The sequence below is a fragment of the Staurois parvus genome, unplaced genomic scaffold, assembly GCF_062004578.1.
Source record: "Staurois parvus isolate SC_StPar_1 unplaced genomic scaffold, SC_StPar_1.0 ptg001614l, whole genome shotgun sequence".
Taxonomy (NCBI): Eukaryota; Metazoa; Chordata; class Amphibia; order Anura; family Ranidae; genus Staurois; species Staurois parvus.
Window position 1 is genome coordinate 1,160,001 of NW_028319410.1, and position 22,768 is coordinate 1,182,768.

Genomic DNA, 22,768 nt, shown 5'->3' on the forward strand with positions numbered 1-22,768 from the left:
TTAGGTCACCAGTATTTGTAGAGTACTTGGCTCCCGTGCAGTCTTTCTCAACAATCTTACCCCAGAGGAACTCTTGATATAATTTTCAGGTCTTGGGGAACTCCTGCTTGGTGGTCTGTTAGGAAACATGTCCCTTACATTAGTGGCCAGTGACAAGATTATCCTTCCTTCAGACAGCTACCAAAATCATTGATGCCATGTTGCCCTTGAACTACGAAGGCACCACAAATGGGAGGTCAATGAGCTACTACTGCTCAAGGAACCCTTGCAACCTCTGGAACAGGGTTTCTCAACCAGTGTTCCATGGAAGCTCAAGGTTCCTCTAAAGGTTGCTAGGAGTTCCTTAAGCAATGAGCAATATCTGCCTCTGAGATAAATTCCCACTGACACCATTGATCTTTTTAGCTATCTGTACGGAGGTAATTCATCCCGATGACCACAAGTGTAAGGAGACTTCTTCCCACTAACCAGCATACTAATGTATAATGAGTTGTAGATATACTAATTTTAGCAGGGGTTCCCTGAGACCGTAAAGTTATTTCAAGGGTTCCTCTATGTTAAACAGGTTGAGAAAGGCTGGTCTATTATGTGGTAGTTCTGAAACGTTTGTTTAGAACCATCTAACCCAGAATGGCCTGTTAAAACTGGTGGGAGCATTCTTCCCACTGACCATCACACTAATGTATCATGAATTTAGTCATTTTTAGCAGGGGTTCCCTGAGACCAAAAAGTTATTTCAAAGGTTCCTCTGTGTTGCAAAGGTTGAGAGGCTGCTCTGGAAGAGCCCTAGTGTTCCAGTGAACCCTGGTGAAGAATGGCAGCTCCATTGGCTGTGCTTGTTGCATAAACAAAGGTAGTATGAGGGTCTGATTCTTCCACTGATGATCAGAAGACCCCCCCCGGTGTGTGTGATTTAACCCATTTAATACAGTATTAACCTTGCATTTTATTGTGTTGCAAACGCGTATCTTTTCTTGTATAAATAAATGCAAATGACTCATTTACACAAGGAGCAATTAATGATCGCAGGCAGATGGGCAGTGTCTGGTGGCATCCGCGGTGCTTATCCGCAGTGACACGTCCGTCTCCCAGTGTATGTGGGGACAGTGACCTTAATAGGGTGGAATAATGGCTGGAATTAGTGCAGCAGACAGGAAAGAAAACACAGCGCATGAGAAGCCTGGATCTGCAGATCTCTGTCTTGTGCCGGAGGAGAGATGTGCGCAGTTAGTGTGACTCCCCTCCACAGCACATTGAATAAGACTCGGGCTGCCAGCAAGTCTAATCGCTGCTGCTGGGACTGGCAGGCTCAAACCTTAAAGCCATGTAGGAGATCCTGCTTAAAGCTGAGCCGTGTTACAGCAGGATATCCCAGCGGTCTGGTTTGTCAGAGTTGCAGAGCAGCTTGGGGCAGCCGCTCATGCGAAAAGTGGACTTTTCCTACTTTTAAAGCAAACCTAGATATTTGTTCATATCGATAAACTGAGCATGCTCAGTAGTGCGTCATTGTAAGGGCTCATGTACACTGCGGCTGATAAACTTACCTTTAGGAACTGTTCAGCAGCCCCTGAACTCTCCCTAATGCTTTCCTATGTGTCCATGTACACATCGTCGTTTACAGGGAGTTGAGTTTACAGTCGTTTTTTTGAACGCAACAAACTTGCATCGACTTTATCAGCGTTTCAAACGCAAAATGCTTGAAAACGCCGCTAAATGCGTCCAAACGCGGCAAATCGCGTTTATAAGCATTTGCGGTTGAAATTTTTTTTAACTCTTCCAGTTCCCAATGCTGTCCAGAGCCTTTTTTCATCGTGAAAAATGCATGCAAAGAGTTTTCAAGGTGCTCAGATGGACAAAACACTGAACACAGGATGTTTCTACCAAGCTTGTCACACATCCTAATGACCAATTTGCACCTCAGACCTCTTCCACCCTTGGAAACAAAAGATATGGTACTGACCATTCACACCTGGGACCTCTCCCACCCTTGGAAACAAAAGATATGTTAATGACCATTCACACCTGGGACCTCTCCCACCCTTGGAAACAAAAGATATGTTAATGACCAATTCACACCTCAGACCTCTCCCACCCTTGGAAACAAAAGATATATGTTAATGACCAATTCACACCTCAGACCTCTCCCACCCTTGGAAACAAAAGATATATGTTAATGACCAATTCACACCTCAGACCTCTCCCACCCTTGGAAACAAAGGATATGTTAATGACCAATTCAGACCTCTCCCACCCTTGGAAACAAAAGATATGTTAATGACCATTCACACCTCAGACCTCTCCCACCCTTGGAAACAAAATCTATGTTAATGACCATTCAAACCTCAGACCTCTCCCACCCTTGGAAACAAAAGATAGGTTAATGGCCATTCAAACCTCAGACCTCTCCCACCCTTGGAAACAAAAGATAGGTTAATGGCCATTCAAACCTCAGACCTCTCCCACCCTTGGAAACAAAAGATAGGTTAATGGCCATTCATACCTCAAATTCCTCATGAAGACCCCCTGCCAGGCAACCTTAGTGACTCCATCCACCAAACACCTTTCCCACCCTTGGAAGCAAAAGAAATGTTAATGAGCAACTCACACCTAATTATCTCAACACATGCTGCTGTGTCTGCTTCTACTCTCTGTATTGCTCTTAAACAGTCTGAAATAGTTAATAATTTAACACTTTTCAGTGCATTCTGGCCTTTGGGAGGTTCTCCTGTGCTTATCTTTAAAAAACGCTTCTAAATGCAAAAGCGCATAAATGCCCATACACGCGTTATGCAAACGCGGATAAACAGACTTTTTTCAACCTTCGTCTTCCAGCAGTCAGTTTCCATCGTTCAGAAATGTCCCGTGTATATGGGGCCTAACTCTTCCAGATATCATCTCTCACGGAGATTACAGTACTCCCCCCTGACAATGCCTTCATCTGATTTTCTTTCCAGGAGGACAGCATCATCTTTGTTCAGGCATCATCTAGGGTCAAGATAAAAACAAAAGTGAAGAAAATGGCAAACCCAGATACTCCTGCGCTTAGGGATGGACTCTTTATGGATCAGGGGCGGACTGACAACTCATGGGGCCCCCGGGCAATAGGAGATCATGGGGCCCCTGTGTCCTTGCCCAAACTCAAAAAAGCCTATGAAAAAGGTACCAGGGGCATCTCATGGGGCCCCCTACTGACCCCAGGCCCTCGGGCGGAGCCCGAGTTTCCAAATGGTCAGTCTGCCCCTGGTATGGATAGGACCACATCGCGAGTTTCTTGGGATATGTAGATTGTAAGCTCGAAAGAGCAGGGCCCTCGATCCCCTCATGTTTTGCATTGTATTGGTATTGTTCTGTCACATGTTCTGTCCCCCTTTGTAATGTACAGCGCTGAGCGAACTATCGGCGCTTTATAAATACTGTATAATAATAATAATATGTACGCCTTGCTGCCCTCAAAAGACCGGAGAAGTCCACATATAATGAGTAGAGATAAAAACAAACAAGCCGCACCAGCCTAGTGCATTACCTTTAAAAAATGTATTCATTAATGATAAAAGTAGGTATTGTACTCACAAAATGACAATTCAGTCAAAGGTACATCGTGAAAGAACCGCTCTGTCCAATCAGAACTATGTGTCTGTCCATAATGGGAATTCAGGACCTCCAACAGGCTGACGCGTTTCAAGGACTTGCCTCTTCCTCAGAGCCAGCTGAGGGTCACTATCTACCTGCTAGACTGAGATGACACAATCCTGTAAATCACTGGTGCCTGTGCAGGTTTTGGCTCTGCTCACAAATGTCTGAGACAGATCTGGCTCCTACCACTTTGTCATGCAGCAACAGAGGCTGGTGGAGCTAACCACAGACCCCGTCAGACACAGGCTTCCAACAATACTGGGGAGGGTAAGTTTCTAAACGTCTGACACAGATTAGCCCCTGCTGCAGTCTTGTCACCTTGTGACTTGCTACAAAGTTACAATGATCTTGCAGTCTGATCAATGGGAAGAGACTGAGGAAATGTTTCCTCCTGCCTGCAGCAGACTGATGCCCTCATTACAGCATAGGCAAAGTCACTTGCCCTGAGCACAAGGATGGCTTTCTAATGACAAAAGCTGGAGCTATTTTGAAAACACATTGAACCGGAATTGGTTGCTGAGAAGGAATGTCCCTCAAAATCCAACTCCGGCCTGTGCAGTTCTTCTACTCATCTTCTGCTTCTACAGACATCTGCATCTCATCCTAGGCAACACCCAGTGGACTGAAGCTTAGGGATGGCTTTTTAAGAATTTTTTTTCACAATCTACACTATATATGTATACCCCTCCCTCCTAGATTGTAAGCTCCCAGGATCAGGGCCCTCCTATCCCTCTTGTATTGAACTGTATTGTTGCTGTATTGTCTCCCGTTATATAGTAAAGCGCTGAGCAAACTGTTGGCGCCATAAATCCTGTGTAATAATATGTATTTTGTGACATGTCAAGAATTTAATCCTACAGACTTCGTAATTGTAATCCCATATTTTTTTTTTTTAAATTACAAACATGTTATACTTCCCTGCTCCATGCAATAATTTTGCACAGAGCAGTCCTGATCCTCCTCTTCCATCACTTCTGACAAGCTGCTTGCTATGTGCTATGGGGCACTTGTTCAGGCTCATTCCTGAGCTTGGCTGTGATTGACAGCAGCAGGAGCCAGTGGCTCCCACTGCTGTCTCTAAGCCTATGAGGGGGGAGAAGGCGGGGAGAGCCTCTGCTCTTGGGCACATCGCTAGATCGAGATCAGGCTCAGGTAAGGGAGGACGGGGTGAGGAGCTGGAGTAAGAAGAATGCATTATGGAAAAAAACCTCCTGCCTTTAGAACCACTTGACTGATTGAAAAAAAAAAATTACAGATTCTCCCATCCAGATATCCGAGGTAGGTGGGGAATCCTCCCTGCTGCGCTACTGTATTCTTACAGCAGGAGTCCTCCACAGTCAGAATACATCGATCAATGCTGCAACCAGCTGGCTACAAGCACTGAACGAACGAAAATGTGTCCAATTGAGAGACGGTGGAATAATCCTGTTCTAGAGGAGGTGATTGACTCCGCTCTGATATTCGGCCAGTCCCTTCTGAACTGACCAAATTTTGATCCATCAATGACAAGCTTAGTCACTAAAAGGTCTGTTTTAATGAATACTGGACTTTAATTTGAAAGAGATCAATTGTAGAACTTACTGAAATGCTACTTCTACAATGGACTTCTTTTTCCTCCACCCTGAAAAATGGTGGGACCTGTGACATCACCTTGTGTATTGCTATGACTATTTTACATGATTTCCTGTCCCGAGCTCATGAACCAGTCCAACAAGTTCACTAGCATATGAATAGGGAAGGCTACCTTCTACTTATATTTTGCTGTAAAAATCATTAAAAAGTCAAAACACCACATTTTGTAGAAAACATTCCCAGAAGATCATGGCAGTAATAGCTGGAAAAGTGGTGCAAACCTATGGTTTTGGAATGGGAGCAAACCTATGGTACTGGAATGGGAGCAAACCTCTGGTATTGGAATGGGAGCAAACCTCTGGTATTGGAATGGGAGCAAACCTCTGGTATTAGAATGGGAGCAAACCTCTGGTATTGGAATGGGAGCAAACCTATAGTATTGAAATGGGAGCAAACCTCTGGTATTGGAATGGGAGCAAACCTCTGGTATTGGAATGGGAGCAAACCTCTGGTATTGGAATGGGAGCAAACCTATGGTACTGGAATGGGAGCAAACCTCTGGTATTGGAATGGGAGCAAACCTATAGTATTGGAATGGGAGCAAACCTATAGTATTGGAATGGGAGCAAACCTCTGGTATTGGAATGGGAGCAAACCTATGGTACTGGAATGGGAGCAAACCTCTGGTATTGGAATGGGAGCAAACCTATAGTATTGGAATGGGAGCAAACCTATAGTATTGGAATGGGAGCAAACCTCTGGTTTTGGAATGGGAGCAAACCTCTGGTTTTGGAATGGGAGCAAACCTATGGTTTTGGAATGGGAGCAAACCTATGGTATTGGAATGGGATGTCCGACAGTCTCTTATAGGTGTGATAGGTGTTCACAAACTTTTGGCTATCTAGTGTGAGTTTGTCTCTGTCTCTCTGTGCTGTCCTATCATCATGTTCCTTATTAGCACACAAGCTTTGCAGCATTGTTGATTGGCTCCTTGAGCTTCTTTTCCCCCACCCAGTCTGAGCTCTGCTGTACAAAAGGCTAATATGTACAATTATACTTTATATTGCTTAGATTAAAAAACGTTTTAATGCGGAATTAAACAATGAAGGATTTCATTAATGTGTGTGTTTTGTATCTGCCCGTCGTTCACCTTTAATGAGGAATATGTGGTGTGGGGTCTTTTGCACCTGCTGGAGTCCGTCTCTCCCTCGCAGGAAATCTCCTTACACAGCACGTTCCATAGTTAGAAACAGATGCAAACTTTGAAATTCTTCCATTTAAAACACACATAATTCACAGAAAAATACCTTCTATCCCCAGCATTAAAATCAAATAGACGGCTGGGGAAAGCGCCTACATTGCTGATTATTTCGCGGGAAGGAATTCGGCTTTCGGTTTGCTAAAAAGATTACTGCATGCTGTGTACTTTTTTTTTCCCCTTCTGGAGGAGAGAAAAGTGTGGTGTTTACACAAATCTGCAAATACACAATTGAAATTTATTTCCAAAGTGAAACATTATCATCTGTCTGGGGAGCAGGCTGCATTTTTCAATAAGTTAGAACCAAACTCCCAACTCTATCCAATAAAGGATGGCGGTTAATCTGGTTTGTATGTACTTTCTATTGCGTTTGTTGTACAAGTTGGGCTCAGTTTTCTTTCTTTTTTTTTGAGTTGCTTTCTGAAGGTATAGTAAAAAATAAAATAATATGCTTCTTAAAGTGTACTTGCACTTGGCCCATTGTAGTACTTCTGCGATTGGAGGGGAGATTATTATTTATTATTATTATACAGTATTTTTAAAGCGCCGATAGTTCGCTCAGCGCTGTACATTACAAAGGGGGACAGAACATGTGGCAGAACAACAACAATACAATGCAAAACATGAGGGGATCGAGGGCCCTGCTCCTTGGAGTTTACAATCTAGGAGGGAGGGGATGGTGGCACAGGAGGAGATAGCTGTGGGGGATGGAGTGGTAGGAAGAGTGGGGGAGGTCGGCAAGTTAGCAGGGGTTGGGGTAGGCTTCCCTGAAGAGGTGGGTTTTCAGGGTGCGCCTAAAGGAGAGGAGAGTAGGTGATAATCTGATGGGTTGGGGCAGGGAGTTCCAGAGGATGGGTGACACCCTGGAGAAGTCCTGGAGGTGGGTATGGGAGGAGGAGACCAGGGAACTAGAGAGAAGGAGGACTTGTGAGGAGCGGAGTGTGCGTGTTGGGTGGTACTTGGATATTAGGTCGGTGATGTAGTTCGGGGCAGTATGGTGGACGGCTTTGTACGTCAGTGTTAGGATTTTGAATTTGATCCGTTGGGCAATCGGAAGCCAGTGGAGGGATTGGCAGAGGGGGGTGGCAGAGATGGAGCGGTTGGAAAGGTGAATGAGTCTGGCAGCCGTATTCAGGATGGACTGAAGCGGGGATAGCCAGCGGCGAGGCAGGCCAGTGAGGAGGGAGTTGCAGTAGTCGAGTCGTGATATGATGAGGGAGTGGATGAGCTGTTTAGTGGTTTCTGGGGTTAGGAACGTGCAGGTTTTGGCGATGTTGCGGAGGTGGAGTCTGCATGAGTTTGTTAAAGATTGGACTTGGGGCTGGAAGGATAGGTTGGAGTCCAGAATGACACCAAGTACTCTGGCCTGCAGGGCGGGTTTGATGGTGGCGTTGTTGGATGTGGAGAAGTCAATGGGGGGTGGTGTCCGGGCTGGGGGGAAGACAAGAAACTCGGTTTTGGAGAGGTTCAGGTTAAGGAAGTGGAGCGACATCCAGTCTATGTCGCTCAGTAGGTGTGTGATTCGGGCGGAGACCGAGGGGGTGAGGTGGGGGTGAGATGTCGCACTACCCAAAAGGGACAGCGAGTGGTCGATCGCCAGGGCAGAAATTGGTGAGGCAGTATTGTATTGTGTGCAGTCGTGTTTCTAAATCGTCCGGGAATAAAACTTGCATTGGAGATTCTGGAGGCCCCTACAGTGGATTAGAGCAGCGTTTCTCAACCTTTTTCAGTCAAGGCACCCTTTAAAATTATGGGCAGTCTTGAGGCACCCCATTCTAAAATGTGAAAAACTATTCTAATAGTTTTATATAATGCAGCAACACCCACACATGTAGGACACCCAACATTAGAGGGGATTTATTCTTCCAAAGCAAATACACTTTTGCACACTGGTACTGACTAGTATTCTCATGTTTCTCTCCTGCCTTAGTTTTTCTCCATCACTGAGCTAATATGACCCCAGCACTGAATGAAAGGGGCGGGGGAGGGTCAAACTAGGATGCTGTGCAAGCAACCAACATACTCCTTATCAGCTGATGATGTCATTGGTTGTCAGGATGCCGGTGGCTAGAAGGCTCCAATGGTGCACAATGAAAACTGTGTCTTTGTGTAACTAAAAGTCAGGCTTGTTCCACCCGCTGCCTTGTATACAAGTTTTGGACAATTTTTAGACATTTTGCCAAGGCACCCCTGAAGAAACCTCTAGGCACCCCAGGGTGCCTGGGCACCCTGGTTGAGAAAGGCTGGATTAGAGTGACAAAAGGGCATGTCTACAGATGTAAAGCTTTAAACGCATACTGCATTCAGGGATTAGCATCTGTACGCAGGCGTGGGTTTACGCAGGTACCGGTGTATACCCACATACAGTCATGTACAGCCGTTCATGTCTATTGGGTGGCTTTACGTAACACCCCTGTGGCAACTGGGCTGGAAAATATGCCTGAAAATCACTAATGGAATCTCTAAACTAATTTTGTTAAGGATTCTTTTTTTATATATTATATGGTATTTTTGTTTACTTTTTTAAAACTTTTTGTTTCTTTTTTACACATTATTTTAATGGGGGTCTGGATCTGCAACCAGCCAGCAATAGATCACTTTAGCAATGATCTATTGCTGCAGAGAGAAGCTGGACAGAGCTGACACAGCTGTCCCAGCCACCGAACTCGGGAAGGAAGTGATGTGACCTCCTCCCTTCTATTCTGTTCATAAGGATCTGCTATAGGTTCTCCTATGGAGGACTGTGTTGTATGATCGGAAGCTCAGTTGAATATTTCAGCTTCTGGCTTAATAATGGGTCCCAGTCGGTGGTTACAGCACCAAATCTGATGGGGGGGGGAGGGACTGAGGGGTGCAGGAGTCGCTGAGTCCAGCTGTCATTTTAAAATGGTGCTGGGACACTTCTGGGAAGAATAGCTATTATCCCTGCACCGTTTTAAAAAAGCAGTTTGTTAAAGCCCAACTGAAGTCATTTACTGACCTAAATGCATTCCATATGCTTCACAACAAAAGGGGTGCAAAGTCTTCATTTCCTTTAGATCAGCCTTTCTCAACCAGGGTGCCCAGGCACCTCGGGGTGCCTTCAGGTTTCTTCAGGGGTGCCTTGGCAAAATCTCTGAACATTGCCCAAAACGTGTATACAAGCCAGCGGGTGGACAAGCCTGCCTTTTAGTTACACAAAGTCACATGTTTTCATTGTGCACCATTACAACCTTCTAGCCTACGGCGTCCTGACAACCAATGACATCAGTTGGTAACAAGGATGTCGGTTGCCTGCACAGCATCCTAGTCTGACCCTCCCCCGCCCCTCTCCATCAGTGCTGGGGTCATGTTAGCTCAGTGATGGAGAAAAACTGAGGGAGAAGAGAAACATTGGGATACTAGTCAGTGTACAGAAGTGTATTTGCTTTGGAAGAATAAATCCCCTCTAATGTTGGGTGTCCTACATGAGTGGATGTTGCTGCATTATAGGAAACTACTAGAATAGTTTTTCACATTTTAGAATGGGGTGCCTCAAGACTAACCATAATTTTAAAGGGTGTTTTGATTGAAAAAAGGTTGAGAAATACTGATTTAGAGAGTAGTCTCAGCCTCAGTAGAAAAGCCTGTCTGCTGCCAGCATGTTGCTGAGAAGGACCCTTGCTTTCTGCATTAAAGCAGTGGTCTCTCTCTCAGTCTGACCCAGGGGCGGACTGACCATTTGGAAACTCTGGCACTGCCCAAGGGCCCGGGGTCAGTAGGGGGCCCCATGAGATGCCCTGGTACCTTTTTTCATAGGCTTTTTTGAGTTTGGGCAAGGACACGGGCCCCATGATCCCCTATTGCCCGGGGGCCCCATGAGTTGTCAGTCAGCCCCTGGTCTGACCTGTAGTGGTCATCAAAGAACTAAAGTTCCCAACTTGCCCAGTTCTTAACACATGTTCAAAGTGCTCTTTTTTTGTTTTGGGTTTGATGATCTTTGGATTCTGGTTTATAGAATTTTTCTTTAAAACCCCAGGTGACTTTTTATTTAATTTTTCCTCGTATCTTGAGACTTATTGTGCTCTAGTCTTGCCTGACTCCAGCCCATGTTTTAGAGAAGGGAAAAGGATAGAATTTATGTTTTTTGGGGTTTTGTTTTTATTATTTCGGTCTGTGACCCCATATAAGATATTTTCCACTCTTTGTGACACCAATAGATAGAAAAAAATCAGGGCACTGAGCCAGGAATGGAAAACAATGAAAGCATGGTTAGGGCTCATGTACACGGGGCGTTTGGAAAACTCTTCTGAACGATGGAAACTGACTGCTGGGAAATGTAGGTTAAAAAACGTCAGTTTACCCACGTTTGAATACCGCGTTTATTTGCGTTTAGAAACGTTTTTAAAAGATAACCTCAGGAGACCTCCCAGAATGCACTGAAAAACAGTAAAATATTAACTATTTCAGACATTTTTAGAGAAATAGAGAGAGCAGAAGCAGAGAGAGCAGTATGTGTTGAGATGACCGGTCTTTTCTGGTTGTATTCACTATGGATCCCATCATGAGCATAATGCGGCGCGTTCTACCATTTTTTCCTTCACGCGAAACCTGGAACTGACTGCGCTGGTGTACCGGGTCCATTTGAATACATGGAAAACACTTTGCATGCATTTCTGATGAAGAAAAAAGGCTCTGGACAGCATCTGGACATGGAACAGTTAAAAAATGCTTATAAACGCGATTAACCGCGTTTACACGCCTTTGGCGTTTGAAACGCCGGTAAAATCTACTCCTGAACGCAAGTTTTGTGCATTCAAAAAAACGACTGTAAACTCAACTGCCTGTAAATGACGATGTGTACACGGACACATAGGAAACATTAGGGAGGGTTCAGGGGCTGCTGAGAAAAATGCTGAACAGATCCTGAAGGTCACTTTATCAGCTGCAGTGTACATGATGCCCTTAGACCAGCAATGGGCAAACTACGGCCCGGCGGACCTTTTAATCCGGCCCACGGAGAACGTGAGGGGAGCTAGGCTCCTCTCACAGTCCGCCCTGAAGACCGGTGTAGCATGAAAATCTGTCTCCTATGAGGATCTGTCCCCCTCGACGTATCTGCGCATGTGCCGGAGATCGCCGATCGGCTGCTAATGCCTAAAACTGGCACATGCGCAGATACGTCGAGGGGGACAGATCCTCAAAGGAGACAGATTTTCATGCTACACCGGAACGGCGCGGGAACACGGCGAGAGGAACGCGCGGAGCAAAGGTAAGTGAATTGACACAGGGGGGACTTGGGGACTTAATATGGGGGATGAATTAATATGGGGAATGAATTACTATATGGGGGATGAATTACTATAGGGGGGATGAATTACTATAGGGGGGATGAATTACTATAGGGGGGATGAATTACTATATGGGGGATGAATTACTATGGGGGATGAATTACTATAGGGGGGATGAATTACTATAGGGGGGATGAATTACTATGGGGGGATGAATTACTATAGGGGGGATGAATTACTATATGGGGGATGAATTACTATGGGGGATGAATTACTATATGGGGGATGAATTACTCTGGGGGATGAATTACTATATGGGGGATGAATTACTATATGGGGGATGAATTACTATATGGGGGATGAATTACTATGGGGGATGAATTACTATATGGGGGATGAATTACTATGGGGGATGAATTACTATGGGGGATGAATTACTATGGGGGATGAATTACTATATGGGGGATGAATTACTATATGGGGGATGAATTACTATGGGGGATGAATTACTATATGGGGGATGAATTACTCTGGGGGATGAATTACTATATGGGGGATGAATTACTATATGGGGGATGAATTACTATATGGGGGATGAATTACTATGCTTACTATGGGGGAATATTACTATACTTACTATGGATGACACATACACATCATTCATCTACTCTTGGTCCGGCCCCCGGGTCCAATATATGAACCCATTGCGGCCCTCAAGTCAAAATGTTTGCCCACCCCTGCCTTAGATGTTCTAATCCTTCCCACTTCTTGTTTTTTTCTTGATACCTTTCATTTTAACAGGAAGTGAGGTTTTCAGTTGCTGCCTTCTTTGTGTTATTAAAATCTAAAAGAGAGACAGCAGTAAAAAAAAAAAAAAATCTTAATAAAGTACATTAATGCTTGCCAAATATTTGCAAAGTCTTTATTTTGTAGTATGAAAATGTGGTACTTTCCTTGGACCCGCCACTTGTACACGCCATTAGGTTGGCAGGCTGTCTTTTGTAATGTGTGTGTTTTTGCTGTTTTAGATGTAAGGAAAGCACGGGAAGACCTGGAAGAGGTCATAAAGAACTTTGAGTCCAGAGTGGAGTTCACAAAGGACCTGGAGAAAATGAGCAAGGTAAAGGGAACTTGGGATGTAGAGAAAAGGTGGTGGAAGCGGGGGATGAGGCACTGAAGGGCTAAAAATTCAAATCTAACCAAAAAAACAAAACAAACTATGGAGCCCCCACAGTCAGACTGGGTCCAAACATAAACTTTTATCAGGTAAGTCTACTAACCCAGCTGTCTGGAGCGTACACACATCATAATATCTATTTCATCTGCTTCACATAGCCCTCAAAAAATCCTCATTTCAGGACAATGGGTGAAGCCATGCTAATAGTTCCTTTATGACCCAACAGCCAAATGCACATACAATATTGCTGGTGTGGTGCAAATATAGGCAGGGGCGGACTGACCATTTGGAAACTCGGGCACTGCCCGAGGGCCTGGGGTCAGTAGGGGGCCTCATGAGATACCCCTGGTACCTGTTTCATAGGCTTTTTTGAGTTTGGGCAAGGACACAGGGGCCCCATGATCCCCAATTGCCCGGGGGCCCCATGAGTTGTCAGTCCACCCCTGGCCGGCTGTAGTTCCTCAGGAAGCCACAGCCAACTCCCATTTTCAAGATGGCAGCACCAAGGACCTGCAGCGGTAAGAACTGGCTGTGGGAAGACAGTGCCGGACTCAAGCGATTGGAAAGTACTTGATTTTTAGGAGGCAGTAACCACATGAGTTGTCAATCTGCCCCTGGTTATAGGACATTTTATAACTACATGCAGTTGTTTCAGGCTTTTTAGTCCTCACCAGTGACCACCATGACTTCTGTGAAAAAGGGCTTGGGACCCAATGAGCCAGTGTAACCATACCAGATGTGGTGAGAAGAGGCTAAAGGAATCAAAGGCCAACTAAGTCAGTGCACAGCACTTCTTTCTTAACAACTTCAATATCGGGCACTTATACCCCCTCCCTGTCCAGGCCAATTTTCAGCTTTCAGCTCTATCACACTTTGAATGACAGTTGCGCGGTCATGCAACACTGTACCCATATGATATTTTTATCATTTTTTTCACACAAATTTTTTTTTTGGTGGTATTTAAGAACCACTGAGTTTTTATATTTTTGGCAAAATAAAACAAAAAACACCTGAAACTTTTGAAAAAAAAACGCACTTTTTCTTAGTTTCTGTTATAAAATTTTGCAAATAAATACATTTTCTTCATAAATTTAGGTCAAAATGTATTCTGCTACATTTCTTTGGTGAAAATAATAATAATAATTGAATTTGTATTTTTTTTTTCAAATGTTTCTATTATTTTTTTTATTTTTTATTCAATTTTTTCTTTTTTTTTACTATTTTATTTTTCAGCACACTGTGACCAAAGCAATACAATGTTACCATAGTAACATTAAACTACTCTGGGAAAGTGATCAAGATTTATTTATTTTTTTTTGCAAATAAGTTTTGCATCGTTTTTATAGATAGTGGTTCTAAAGACTCAAGGTTTTTTTTACGACACTAATCCCAGCCCCCCCTCTAACTCACTTAAGCCCCCTCTTGATCCAGCGATGTGCAGTAGAGTCTTGTCTATCTCGGGACTCCCTCTTTATTGGGCAGTGAACCAATGAGAAGAGAGAGGGACGGGACTGAGCAACGGCTCCGTGTGTGAATGGACACATTATTATTTTTATTATTATACAGTATTTATATAGAGCCGAAGGGTATGCTCAGCGATGTACACATGGAGCAGTGGGTGCCCCATAGCAAGCTGTTTGCTGTGGGGGCACCCGACAGGAGTAACGTGCCAGGAGCACCAGCTGGGGACCCGAGAAGAGGAGGATCCAGGTCGCTCTGTGCAAAACCACTGCACACAGCAGGTAAGTATGGACATGTTTGTTATTTTTTCATTAAAAAAAATAAGTCTTTAGAATCACTTTAACCACCTCCCGTCCGGCCGTTGTATATAAACGCCTGGATGGTGGCAGTGCAGGGTTGGGGTGGCCGTTTTATAAACAGCATCCCCGCCCCCTGCTTGTCAGCGCTCCCTGGGAGCGCGCAGCACTGCGATCCGGTGCCCGCTGTGTCCTCTGGACACAGTGGAAACCCGATCTATGTGCGAGGTCCCGATCATGTGATCACTGATTGGCCAGAGCTTCACAAGTTTACAATAACCCAGTTTCAATTGAATAATCTTGATACAAAGAATCAAGTAAAGCAATGCGTTTCAAGGGCTCAAGGATTGGTTATTATAATGTCATTGTTGGTACCGGTCTGATAGTTGTCAGCCTGGCACCAACACTGACAATATATGAATTGTTGATCCTTGGCTCCATTGTCCAGTCATTTCTCCTATCACTACCAGCGTTCAAGCCCTGATTAAAGGGGAGCTGCGAGCTCCTGAAACAACCTTCGCTTTACCTACTTATCTTTTAATAGGAAAAAAATTGACTCTGGACATATCATAGACTTGTGGCGCTGTCATCCTTTCTTTGAGTAAATCTGTTTTTGTCACCCTTTGAAGAGATTTCTTATCACTTTCAGGCCTTCCAAGAAAGGGAGATTTCCCCAGTAGGCGCACAGTTACAGAAAACAACAGTGTCTCCAAGCCTTTCCTTTTCTATCCACAATGAAGTTAAAATCTGGATTGAGTTGGGCTTTAAAGGGTAAGCCCATCCACAGCTGGAGAGGCTGACAGACATGCTTCCTATAGAATTGAACAGAGGCCACAGTGCCAGTACAGGTCTGAGGAGTTCTAAAGTTTTTTGGTGACACCTGGAATTGATCACATGGTATGTGCATAGGCTTACACTGCATTACAGAAGGACCAGATGATTCTTCAGTGGGCTTCTGTTCCCTAACAATACTGCCCGCAGCCCACCCATGACATTTCAGAGGGAGGCCCGCTTGATGTCAAGGTGCAGGCCCCCTTCTCATTACCAGCGTAGGCCCGCCTGGGGCTGCAAATAACGTTTTGTGAGTAATGCTGCCTGCTTACATTCTTCCTAATAGAACCACCAGCGTCAGCGGGTATGAATATAAGACCCCTACTTTTCTGATGGCGCAGGTATTGAGGCTGACTTGAGGTCTGAAGGTTCAGGGTGATCTGAGGTTTGGGGTGCAGGAATGGGGGTTGATCTGAGGTTGAAGGTGCAGGGTGGTCTGAGATCTTGGGTGCAGGAATGGAGGTTGATCTGAGGTCCAAGGGTGCAGGAATGGGGGTTGATCTGAGGTTCAGGAATAGGGATTGATCTGAGGTCCAAGGGTGCAGCAATGGGGGTTGATCTGAGGTTCAGGAACTAGAGCTGACCTGAGGTCCGAAGGTGTGTGAATTGGAGGTTATCTGAGCTCTGCAGGTACAGAAATTGTGGCTGATCTGAAGGATGAAGGCAGATAAATTGGGGCTGATGTGTGAGGTCTGAAGGTGCAGGAATTGGGGCGGGTCTGAAGGTGCAAGAATTGGAGCTGGTCTGAGATCTGACGGTGCATGCATTGATCTGAGGTGTGAGGGTGCAGCAATTGCAGGTGATCCGAGGTATAAAGGTACAGGAATCAGGATTGATCTGAGGTGTGAAGGCGCAGTAATGGGCTGATCTGACGTACAGGAACTGGGGTTGGTCATAGGTGTGAAAGAGCATGAATTGGGGCTGTTCTGAGGTTTTGAAGGTACGTGAATTAGGGTTGATCTGAAGTGTGAAGGTACAGAAATTGGGTCTGATCTGAGGTCCAAGAGTGCAGGAATTGGAACTGGTCTGAGATCTGAAGGTGCATTCATTAGGGTTGATCTGAGATGTGAGCGTGTAGGAAATGGAGCTGAACTAAGGTATGAAGGTACAGGAATCAGGATTGGCTTGAGTTGTGAAGGTGCAGGAATTGGGGATGATCTGAGTGTGAAGATGCAGGAATTAAGGTTGGTCTGATGCGTGAAGATGCAGGAATTGGGGTTGGTCTGAGGTGTGAAGGTGCAGGAGCTAGGGCTGATCTGAGGTGTGAAGATGCAGGAATTGGGTTGGTCTGAGGTGTGAAGGTGCAGGAGCTGGGGCTGATCTGAGGTGTGAAGATGCAGGAATTGGGTTGGTCTGAGGTGTGAAGGTTCAGGAACTGGGGCTGATCTGGGGTGTGAAGATGCAGGAATTGGGGTTGGTCTGAGGTGCGAAGATGCAGGAATTGGAGTTGGTCTGAGGTGTGAAGGTTTATTAACTGGGATTGTCTGGGATGTGAAGGAGCAGGAACTGGAGTTGGTCTGAGGTGTGAAGATGTAGAAACTGTTGTTGGTCTAAGGTGTGAAGATGCAGGAATTGGGGTTGGTCTGAGGTGTGAAGATGCAGGAATTGGGGTTGGTCTGAGGTGTGAAGATGTAGAAACTAGGGTTGGTCTAAGGCAGGGGTGGGCAAACTTTTTGACTTGAGGGCCGCAATGGGTTCATATATTGGACCCGGGGGCCGGACCAAGAGTAGATGAATGATGTGTATGTGTCATCCATAGTAAGTATAGTAATATTCCCCCATAGTAATCATAGTAATTAATCCCCCATATAGTAATTCATCCCCCATATAGTAATTCATCCCCCATAGTAATTCATCCCCTATATAGTAATTCATCCCCCATAGTAATTAATCCCCCATAGTAATTCATCCCCCATATAGTAATTCATCCCCCATATAGTAATTCATCCCCCCTATAGTAATTCATCCCCCATATAGTAATTCATCTCCCATAGTAATTCATCCCCCATATAGTAATTCATCCCCCATATAGTAATTCATCCCCCCTATAGTAATTCATCCCCCATATAGTAATTCATCCTCCATATAGTAATTCATCCCCCATATAGTAATTCATCCCCCATATAGTAATTCATCCCCCATATAGTAATTCATCTCCCATAGTAATTCATCCCCCATATAGTAATTCATCCCCCATAGTAATTCATCCCCCCTATAGTAATTCATCCCCCATATAGTAATTCATCCTCCATAGTAATTCATCCCCCATATAGTAATTCATCCCCCTATAGTAATTCATCCCCCCTATAGTAATTCATCCCCCATATAGTAATTCATTCCCCATATTAATTCATCCGCCATATTAAGTCCCCAAGTCCCCCCTGTGTCAATTCACTTACCTTTGCTCCGCGCGTTCCTCTCGCCGTGTTCCCGCGCCGTTCCGGTGTAGCATGAAAATCTGTCTCCTATGAGGATCTGTCCCCCTCGACGTATCTGCGCATGTGCCAGTTTCAGGCATTAGCAGCCGATCGGCGATCTCCGGCACATGCGCAGATACGTCGAGGGGGACAGATCCTCATAGGAGACAGATTTTCATGCTACACCGGTCTTCAGGGCGGACTGTGAGAGGAGCCTAGCGGGAGCCTAGCTCCGTGGGCCGGATTATAAGGTCCGCCGGGCCGTATGCGGGCCGTAGTTTGCCCATTGCTGGTCTAAGGTGTGACGATGCAGGAATTGGGGTTGGTCTGAGGTGTGAAGATGCAGGAATTGGGGTTGGTCTGAGGTGTGAAGATGCAGGAATTGGGGTTGGTCTGAGGTGTGAAGATGCAGGAATTGGGGTTGGTCTGAGGTGTGAAGATGCAGGAATTGGGGTTGGTCTGAGGTGTGAAGGTGCAGGATTTGGGGAGGTCTGTGCCTGTGGACTAATGCTTGGAAATTAACACTTGATGTGGTAAAGGTTGCTGACCCGGCTTTATATCATCCCATGCTGTCGAATAGAGGGTATGCTTTGAATAGAGCGCGGTATGGTTCAAAATTCCCCTTTAACCCTTGCCTGTCTGTTGCCTCAGGAATCCAGTGAATACCTTGATATCAGGGAAGAAGTCAGTGAAGAGACGGTTTCCATGAAAGGTACGGCCTACTCTCTATAATTGCTCCAATTACCTCAGCGTGCGCCTCTATCTATCGTTTACTAGTTATCGCTTTGTTATTCTCATCCGTTCAAGAAATGGCCACAGGGCTTGTCTTTAACAATCACCTCGTCTTCCATGTAGGATGTCAGGCCACATTTCCCTTCTTTCGTAAGATTTCATCATTGGAAAGGTGCACACACAGGCCAGTCATGGTCCAAGACCGTATTAAAAGGATAGGTTCAACTTTGGGAACATGCAACGTGTTACCACTCCTGCAGCTCTCTCTGATTACCCCCCCCCCCACACCCCATTGTGACCGCAAGCCGGGGATCTTTTCTCTGCACTCGCTGTCACAATATGAGAAGAATGCGCCAATTTGGCGCTCGGCGCATACAGCCGCGTCATTCATTCACAGAGATTTGTGAATGGATGAGCTACAAGTACCGGCCTTTGCGGCTGATGGTTTGTAATTCTTCATGAACTACCAGGATGCTAATGAGTGGTCTAGGTACTTAATTGAGTCTTCCTCATTCCTCATCGTGATTGTGTAGCTGCCTGCCAGTCTGCAGGAGCCTGAGATTGCACCCACAGTCCACTGATCGCGGGTGCAATGCTCCTGCAAATAATGTGTATTTATTTTTTTTATTTTTTTTTTTAGAAAGGTGAACTTGTCCTTTAACCCCTTTGTGACTGCAGTTTGTAGATGACTGTTTCCTCACACAGTGTTCTATGCAAAGGCAGCAATAATATGCATTCTCTTTTGTAATTTCACACTGATTGTCCCGTGTCATTGACGTTGTCTGAGCAAGACTGGCGACCAATCTGCATGGTTCCTGAACATGTCACCATTTCAGCTGTGACATGGCTTTGTTTGTAAATGGAGTATTTCTTTCTGTAATCATTGTGTATGTAGGTATAGTTTTATTTATATATATGTGTGTGTGTGTATATATATATATATATATATATATACATTATATACAGTGAGGAACAGAAGTATTTGAACACCCTGCGATTCTGCAAGTTCTCCCACTTAGAAATCATGGAGGGGTCTGACATTCACATTGTAGGTGCATTCCCACTCTGAGAGACAGAATTAAAAAAAAAATTTAGGAAATCACATTGTATGATTTTTAAAGAATGTATTTGTCTTGCACTGCTGAACAGAAGTATTTGAACACCTAAGAAACAGCAAGAATTCTGACTCTCAAAGACCTGTTACTGTGCCTTTAAAAAGTCCACCTCTACTCCACTCATTAATCTAACTTAGTAGCACCTGTCTGAGCTCTTTAAAGACACCTGTCCACCCCACAGTCAGTCAGACACCAACTACTACAATGGGCAAGACCAAAGAGCTGTCAAAAGACACCAGAGACAAAATTGTCGACCTCCACAAGGCTGGAAAGGGCTACGGGGCAATTGCCAAGCATCTTGGTGAAAATAGATCAACTGTTGGAGCAATTGTTAGAAAATGGAAGAGGCTAAAGACGACTGTCAGTCTCCCTCGGACTGGGGCTCCATGCAAGATTTCAACTCGTGGGGTATCACTGAAGATAAGAAAGGTGAGGAATCAGCCCAGAACTACAAGGGAGGAGCTGGTCAATGACATGAAGAGAGCTGGGACCACAGTTTCAAAGGTCACTGTCGGTAGAACACTACGCCGTCATGGTTTCAAATCATGCGTTGCACGGAAGGTTCCCCTGCTCAAGTAATCACATGTCCAGGCTCGTCTGACGTTTGCCAATGACTATCTGGATGATCCAGAGGAGGCATGGGAGAAAGTCATGTGGTCAGATGAGACCAAAGTAGAACTTTTTGGTGTTTGGAGGAAAAAAAAAGGATGAGTTGCATCCCAAGAACACCATCCCTACTGTGAAGCATGCTTTGTAACCTCATGCTTTGGGGGTGCTTTTCTGCGAAGGGGACGACTGCACTGTATTAAGGAGAGGATGAATGGGGCCATTTATTGTGAGATTTTGAGCAACAACCTCCTTCCCTCAGTCAGAGCATTGAAGATGGGTTGTGGCTGGGTCTTCCAACATGACAACGACCCGAAGCACACAGCCAGGAGAACCAAGGAGTGGCTCTATAAGAAGCATATCAAGGTTCTGGAGTGGCCTAGCCAGTTTCCAGACCTAAATCCAATAGAACATCTTTGAAGGGAGCTGAAACTCCATGTTGCTCAGCGACAGCCCCGAAACCTGACAGATCTAGAGGAGATCGGTGTGGAGGAGTCGGCCAAAATCCCTGTTGCAGTGCAAACCTGGCCAAGGACTACAGGAAACGTCTGACCTCTGTAATTGCAGACAAAGGCTTCTGTACCAAATATTAACACGGATCTTCTCAGGGGTTCAAATACTTATGTGCAGCAGTGCAAGACAAATACATTCTTTACAAATCATACAATGGGATTTCCTGAATCTTTTTTTTAAATTTGTCTCTCAGAGCGGGAATGCACCTAAAATGTGAATTTTAGACCCCTCCATGATTTCTAAGTGGGAGAACTTGCAAAATCGCAGGGAATTCAAATACTTCTGTTCCTCACTGTGTGTGTGTGTATATATGTGTGTGTGTGTGTGTGTGTATATGTGTGTGTGTATATATGTGTGTGTGTATATGTGTGTGTGTATATGTGTGTGTGTGTATATGTATCTATGTATGTGTGTGTGTGTGTGTGTGTGTATATATATATATATATATATATATACCTGAGCCCGATCTTGATCCAACAATGTGGCTCTCTACATTCTCATAGGCTCAGAAACAGGAGCAGTAGCCATTGGCTCCCTCTGCTGTCAATCACAGCTAGTAACTGAGGGGGTGGGGCCAAACCACGCTCTGTGTCTATAGATGCACAGAGTAGGTTCAAGTGTGAGCCCGCATGAGTACCTCTGTACCAAGTGGTGGCGGCGGGGTGGGGGGGGCGAGTTGGGGGGGAGCCAGAAGTGCTAGCAGGGGACCCTAGAAGAGAAGGAATGGGGCTGCTCAGGTTACTCAGGAAGTATAACCTCTTTGTTAAAAATAAAATAAAAAAATGAAGGGCATACTATCAGTTAAGGTAACATTCACCTGTAATACTGAGCCCCCATCAATGAAAAAACTGGAATCCAATGAATGAATGGGGTAGGCTAGGGATAGGCAGGGGAGGAAAGTGTTAGATGATGCTGGGTGTCCTCCAGCCAGGAAATGAGGCAGGCTCCATCTGACTTGCTGAGCTTCTAATCCACTTTTGTAAGAAGCAGCTCACAGTGTGCAGTGAGAATTATAGTACAGGAGAGGAGCCGGTACAAGTGTGCACGACTGAAGGGGAAGGCCGGAGTTCAGCTTTAATTTTACACCAGATATGTATGTATTACATTTTATCAGAATCTGTGCACTACATGTGTAATCTGCGACTCTCGCGCCTCTCCTCCTCCCCCTTCCCCGGCTGGCTCTGATGTCAGCCCGCTCTGTTTACTGCATTGATCTTCTCCTCTCTGCCATCAAGGCCGATTGTTTTAAGAGGGATTAAAATTCATAGCAGAGCTGAAAGAAGATTCTGTGTTGCATCTTCTATTACCAGAGCAGGATACTTGTAATGAGAGTAAAGATTTCGGATGGCAATAGACACAAACGAGTTGCATAATCAGGGCAGTGAAAAAAAAAAAAAAGGAAGGAAAAAAAAGCAGAGCAGTAAAAAAAATAAGAGGGATTGTGATTCTCCCTCCCAAGCTGTTGATCTCTGATCATGTCACTGTCACATCGCTGCTCATCATCGGTTTGTGTCTTTCCGCTCCAGGATCAGTAGTGTGTGTGTGTATATATATATATATATATATATATATATATATATATATATATATATATATATATATATGTGTAAACTTGGGTTTTATTTTGTTCTTTTTAATTCTTCAGGGCTCCTTCACAAGTGCTTTGCTCTCTAAAGAGCGATCTGCATTCTGATTGCTCTTCAAAGAGTATTGCCCCCTCACTGCCTACTTTAACCCCTACAACCCCGCACTTGTGTGCATTCGCTCTTGCAGAGTGGTTCCATTCCCTTGACCGAGATGCATTTGGCGGGTGCTACAGCGACAGAGGATATAATCCCCGCCGAGGCTGCAAAGCACAGCATTGCGGCCATGGGGTGTGTACAAGCCTCAGAAGCTAAAGAGGGCAGC

At 45.0% G+C, this 22,768-nt stretch overlaps 1 protein-coding gene across 1 annotated transcript in view; it reads left to right on the top strand.

The window, feature by feature from the left end:
- URI1 (URI1 prefoldin like chaperone) overlaps positions 1–22,768 on the top strand; it is a 150,837-nt gene that overhangs the window by 100,797 nt on the left and 27,272 nt on the right. The window contains exons 5-6 of the mRNA XM_089663031.1: positions 12,741–12,832; positions 18,546–18,606. Coding sequence (XP_089519157.1) covers positions 12,741–12,832; positions 18,546–18,606 — 153 coding nt within the window. The remainder of the gene's footprint in view (positions 1–12,740; positions 12,833–18,545; positions 18,607–22,768) is intronic.